The 6777-nt window shown below is 24.7% G+C and overlaps 1 protein-coding gene across 1 annotated transcript in view; it reads left to right on the top strand.

Moving 5' to 3' along the window:
- Positions 1-1542: 1542 nt before the first annotated feature.
- Positions 1543-6777, top strand: part of LOC117182262 (coiled-coil domain-containing protein 93) — a 39415-nt gene continuing 34180 nt past the window's right edge. The window contains exons 1-5 of the mRNA XM_033375373.1: positions 1543-1691; positions 1776-1889; positions 5004-5098; positions 5168-5279; positions 5662-5823. Of these exons, the coding sequence (XP_033231264.1) occupies positions 1641-1691; positions 1776-1889; positions 5004-5098; positions 5168-5279; positions 5662-5823 (534 nt within the window). The 5' untranslated portion in view covers positions 1543-1640. The remainder of the gene's footprint in view (positions 1692-1775; positions 1890-5003; positions 5099-5167; positions 5280-5661; positions 5824-6777) is intronic.

Raw genomic sequence — 6777 nt, forward strand, 5'->3', positions numbered from 1 at the left:
TTTCTGATTTAAAAATTCATTTGATTTAGTATAGAATTTGTTTTTTAAATGGATAACTTTTTTATGTTCGTTTTTTATTTTAAAATTCACCTGCTTTAGAGAAAATTACAGCTTTCTTGGATAAAAATACAATTTTTTGGTTCAAAATTAAATAATTTTGTTGAGAAATCATACTTTTTGTTTATATTTAATTTTTTTTTTGTTGAAAAAATAACTAAAATCTTTTATAGGAGAAAATTCTTCTATTTGAAAACTAAACAATTAAAAAAAATCCTCTGTTTTTAAGAGAAACTTAACCTGTCTTTGATAAAAATACAATTGTTTGGTTAGAAATTGAACTATTTTTTAGAAAATTTACTTTTTGTTTAAAATTTATATTTTGGTGTTGAAAATAAAATGAAATGTTTTTTGGCCGAAAGTTTTGTAGACAGTAATTTAGTAGAAAAATCAAATATTTTCTTAAAAATTAATTTTTTTGATTAAAGAAAAATTATTCTTTTTGAATTGAAAATACAATTTTTTCTCAGAAACTTGTTTATTATTTAAAAATTCATATTTTGATTGTGAAAAGATCACTGAAATCTTTATTGACAGAAACTTCAGATATTTTCTTGAAAATTCATCTTTTTGATTTTAAAATTAATCTGTTTTAGTATAGAATTTTTATCATGAAAATGCAATTTTTGGTTACAAATTATTCTTCTTTACCTGAGTATTCAACTATTTTCTTTGACAAGTTTGGTTTAATCGCTTTTTAAAAAAAGAATTTTTTTTTAAAGATTTATATTTGTAGTTAAAAATTCATCTATTCAGTTGAAACTTAATCTATCTTGTTGAAAATTTAACACTTTAGTAGAAAAGCATTTTCTTGGTTTAAAATTAATTTTTTAACTGAATGTGTAATTATTCCATTTTTTTAAGACAGATATTTTTTATTTCAAAATTCTCCTTTTTTAGTTAAAAATTTATTTTTTGTAGAGACAATTCATTTGGATTTCAGTGATCTTTTCACAATCAAAATATGAATTTTTAAACAAAAAGTAAATTTTCTACTAAGTAGTTCAATTTTCAACCAAACAATTGTATTTACATCAAAGACAGATCAAGTTTCTCTTAAAAATAGATGAATTTTTATTTAAAAAAAATTTTTAATAGTAGAATTTCCTCCTTTAATAGATTTTAGTTATTTTTTCCACACAAAAATATTAAATTTGAACAAAAAGTAAATTTTCTGCTAAATACGTACATTTTCAACAAAACGGCAGAAGTATTTAACAAAAAGTATGACTTTTTAACAAAATACTTGTACTTTTAAAATGTTGTTAAAAAGTGATCTTTTATAGTAAAATAAGAGACATTTTTTCTTTAAAATAAATAAATTTGAACATATTAAATTTATATCTGAAATACTGAATTATTCCGTTTATAAATGATCAAGGAAAATGAAAATTCCAGAATTCTACTAGCACGTTCCCTGCATGAATTGAACACACAGTGACATCTGGGTATGCCCCGGAACATTAAAGTTCCAATATGTCCTTCGTAGTGATTTTACAGATACTCCGAAGTTTTCTGAAAAATTCTGGGATTTTGTGCTCATCTGATTAATGTTTAATTACTAGTTATAATAATTTCTCAAAATGTTTAACGACGCAGTGAGAAAAACTTCAAAAACTTCGGAAGCCACCGAGGTAAATAAAAATTAAATTGCGAATTTGGGATGCTTCATTTTTTTGAGGGAGGATTTTTATTATTTGAAATTCGAAATTCTTAAGGTTGACGTCAGGGAAGATGAAGAACAGGGTGTTAAGTTTCAAGAAATTATTGATCTTCTCATCGCAGCTGGTTATTTTCGAGCCAGGATTAAAGGTTTATCCAATTTTGACAAGGTATGTTAAATAACAAATTAATAAAATGCAGATCTCTATAGTATCGATTGATTGAAAACCAGTGTGTTCAGGTTCAAGCAAGTACGTTTTTTGAACTGAAGAGGGGAGGGATTTCCGGTGGCGCGAAATTTAAATAATTTTGAAAATTGAAGAATTTTTAAGTATCAATTAAATGATTTTTGAAGTTCACAATTTATTTTTAAAGTAATTTATTATATATCGGAGTTAAACGATACATTTTATGATTAAGTGATACTGGAGACTTGATATTAAAAAAAAAAAATGCAACCGGGGTTACATCCGTGCAGGGAAAAAATCTAAAAGATCAATAGTGGAGTGTACAAGTCGATAGGTGGCGCTAGTTTGAGAAAAAGTTCCGCGAAAATTCAAATGGGATAAATGTAAAATTGCTTTCTTTATGTAACTTTTTCAATAGTTTTCTATTTTTTATGGCGAATACTATTAAAAACTTAAATGTTTGGAAGAAAATTTGTCTTTTTAGCTTGAAAATTCAACAATTTTTTCTTTTCTTGACTAAATAATTTTTTGAGTTGAAATCTCGTCTTTTCTGGTTTTATTCCACTATTTTTTATTTATAATTTGACTCTTGTTTTGTTAAAAATTCAACTACTTGAATCAAATCTGGAATACATATTTGAAAATTTATTTTATTGGTCGAATATTCTGCTCCTTCGTAAAAAATATAAAATTATTTAAAAATTAGAAATTGAAAAGAAAAAAATGAAAATGTAACTTTTTTTCTTGAAAATTATTTTTTGTTGTTGAAAATTAATGTTCTGGATTAAAAAGTTCTGTTTTTTGTTGTTTAAAATTAGTCTTTTTTTAAATGAAAATTTCAGTATTCCATTTTTGATGAAATTTTATATTTTCTGTTGAAAATTCTACTATTTCTTTAAAAATTTGTGTATTTTGTTGTAAATTCGTATTTTTGGTAGAAAATATTTCTTGGTTAAAAATTTATCTTTTTGATTAGAAATTTGTTTTTTTTTCTTTTGAAAATTAATTTTGTGATGTCGCTTTTTTATTATTTCTATTTTTTGTAAGAGAATTAACCTTCTAGGTTGAAAATTCATCTTTTTCGTTAAAATTAATTTTTTTATTCCAAAATTGAATTATCCTCTTGAAAATTAATCTTCTTGTTTAAAAATTCATTAATTTGGTAGAAAAATTAACTTTGTTTTTTAAATTTTTTTTGGTTAAAAATTAAAATTTTCGACTGAGAATTCAACTGTTTTGTGGAAGAAATTTGCTTTTAGATTGATGGTTTATTTTCTTCTTTTAGAAAACTAATTTCTTAAATTAAAAATGTCAATATCCTAATTTTTTTTCTTTCTATTTTTTGGTTGAAAATTAACCATCTCAGTTAAAAATACATCTTTTTTAGACAAAAATTAATTTCTTAAGTTGAAAATTGAACTATTTTGTTAAACATTATATATTTTTATTGTTGTGAAATTGACTCTGCTTAGTTGAAAGTTCTTGAATTTTCTTGAAAATTCATTTCTTTCCATGGGAAATTATCCTTCTTGTTTGAAATTTTATCTTTTTGTTGGAAATTCATTTCATTGGTTAAAATTTAATTATTTGATTAAAAATGTCTTTTATTTCGATGAAAATTATTATTTTTTTACTGATAAATTAACTACTCCACTTCTTCTTAAAATTTTTTTTTTTGGTTAAGGGAATTTTTTTGCAAAAAATTGAACTATTCTGTTGAAATTTTTGTTAAAAAATCCTTTTTTTATAGCAAATGTTTCCTTTTCTTTTGAGAATTCATTTCATTGGTTAATATTGCATTATTTGGTTTAAAATGTCTTTTATTGGGTTGAAAATGATTATTTTTTAACCGAAAATTGAACGATTCCACTTTTTGTTTAAAAAATTTAATTTTTATTTATAAAGTAATTCCTTTAGTGAAAAACTGAACTATTTTGTTGAAATCTTTTTATTTTTTTAACTAAAAATTAAAATATTCCATTTTTGGTTACAAATTTATCTTTTCTAGGTAAGAATTCAAGTATATGGTTGAAAATTCATCTTTTTTGGTGCAAAATTATTCTTCTTTGAAAATTAATTTTTTTTTTATAAAAATGTATTTGTTTGGTTGTGAATTAAACTTTTTTGCTGAATTTTAAAAAAAATTTTACTATTTCATATTTAATTCAAAATTTATCTTTGTTTATTGAAAATTTTACTATTTTGTTCAAAAAAATTCAAAATTGTCGTCTCATAATTTAGAAAAAATTCAAAACTGAAATTTTCTTCCTTCAAGTCAATAAAAATGTTAAAAATAAAAAGACCCTCTTCCAAATCAAAAAAAATATTGCAAAATAAAAAATTCCTTCTTTTTATTTAAAGAAAGAAGTTTAAAATACAGAATGTCAACCCCTTCAACTCAATTAAAATATTATACGCAATTTTAAAAATTTCCGATATTCCAGCTGGATGAAAATTAAAAAATTTTCTCTGTTTCCGAGTCAGAAAAAATTTGAAATTAAAAATTGCACCTTTTTATTTGAAAAAAAAATGCTGAAAATATAAAACCTTACCTTCAATTAAAATTCTCGGCTTTAAATCAATGAAAAATATTAAAAAATTAAACTTTTTAAACTCGAAATAAATCGAGAATAAATCGAACAACCGATATGCTATCATATTTTATTTTTAAAAATGGTTTTTAAATAATTTAATTTTGTTTAAATGCGAAATATTTAAGAATTTCTTTCATTTAATATTTAATTTCTTTCATTTAATTATTTTGAAATTTGACAGAATAAAAAAAAACTAACCAATTAATAAAATAATGGTTGGTAAAAACATTAACAAATTTGTTATTTTGTTTCCGACTTTTGTCGATTTTCCTCGAGAAGGGTTATTTCCGTGAAAAAGTTAATAAACAAATTACTTATACATTTTTTTTACACAGTTGCTTTTTAGTTAAAATTATCAAACTAAGTTTTCGATATGTGAAAAATTGCAGAAGATAAAAAAGTTTCTGAATTTTTATACTAAAATCCGTAAGAATATATTGGTAAATACAGTAATAAATAATATCTTTTTAAAGAGTATAATGAAATTAGGAATAATATTTAGGTCGTAGGAGGATTAACATGGTGCATAGAAACATGCAATTTCGATGTCGATGTGGATTTACTCTTTCGTGAAAATTTAACAATTGGACAGAAAATGTACGTATATAAACTGAAGAATAAAAATTTATATTTTAACATTATTGAACAGAACACAATTTTTTTTAGAGCTTTGACGGAAAAAATTGTTGCCGTTTTACCGAAGATGAATTGCCCTCATCGAATTGAACCTCACCAAATTCAAGGACTGGATTGCATTCATATATTTCCAGTTGTACAAGTATGTAAAATAATTAAATTAAATTATTTGACTCAAATTAATTTACCTTATTTTATTAGATTAAAAAAATATTGTTGTATTTTAACAGATTTTCAATCAAATTGAATAATTTTAGTATTTAAAAACCAATTTTTTTCCAAATATAGAGTTTAAATTACTATTTTTTCAATGAATGATATTTATCTAAAACAATTAAAAAAAATAGTGAATGTGTGGGGGTTATTTCGAGCCTCTTCTTGAATCTCGCCTCGAGCCTGATCTCGAACATAGCGTGAACCTCTTCTCGAATCTCGGCTCGAGCCTCGTCTCGAGTTAGATCTTGAATCTCGTATCGAATCTCGTAAAAGAAGTACGATGCAATTCTATGAATGAATATTTTTAGTGGCTCGTAAAACGTTCGATGAAGACCCGAGAAGAAATGGCTGGATTCGTGAGATCCTTTTCCGTTGGACAGTTCGATAAAAGTCATTCATTCGCCGAGGACAAAAAAGATCAGGCTGCTGGAAAGATAGAAAACATGATTCCCAATATCATACTTGTGCAGGTTTGTGTAATATCTCCAATTTCTTACCCAGATGAAAATTTTAAAGTAGGGGTAAGAACTTCCTGAAAAATGTATCACGTATTTTGTGAATGGCCCCTATGGAAATTTTGAATTTTAAATAAGTTTCAATGTTATGTAAGGGGTACTAAAAATATAAAATTACAAGCTATTTTCAGTTAAAAATCACGTTTACAAAAATTCGTGAAATTGCACGTGGACTTTCACGTGAAAATGTTTACGTGGAATTCCATGTGAAGACCACCTCTAGGATTGATACCTATTTTTATAATATAAGTTTACGGAATCTTTGCAATTCAAAATAACTTTTGAATTTCCACGTGAATTTCTATGTAGAATTCTACGTGGAATTTCTTGTGGAATTTTAAGTGAATTTTCACTTGAATTTACCCCACCATGTGAAAATCCCCACGGAAATAAAAAAAAACCTTCTTAGTGGTGGAAATTAACGTGCATTTCCACGTGAAAATATTTACGTGGAATTTTACGTAAAGAACGACCTATATGATTGTCACCTATTATTATAATTTAAAGTTACAAAATGTATGTGACTCAAAATCATGTTTAATTTTTTACGTGGAATTCCACGTAAATTTAAACATGGAATTTTACGTCAAGTTAAATGTAGAATTTTAACGTTAAGATGTGTTTGAATCTTCACATGAATTTACCCTACCACAACAAAATCCACAATAAAATTTAAAGAAAACCTTCCTATAATCACACGTGGATTTCCACGTAAAAACATTCACGTGGAATTTCATGTGAAAACCACCTATAGGATTGATACCTATTTTTATAATATAAGTTTACGGAATCTTTGCAATTCAAAATAACGTTTAAAGGGGGAGGGTCGGTAAGGCCGGTTTTTGGCCTAATTTATTTTTGGACCAAAAAATCTGAAAAAATCATGGTAGTATCTTATAAGTATCCCGA

Source organism: Belonocnema kinseyi, chromosome 10 (genome assembly GCF_010883055.1).
Source record: "Belonocnema kinseyi isolate 2016_QV_RU_SX_M_011 chromosome 10, B_treatae_v1, whole genome shotgun sequence".
NCBI classification, from domain to species: Eukaryota; Metazoa; Arthropoda; class Insecta; order Hymenoptera; family Cynipidae; genus Belonocnema; species Belonocnema kinseyi.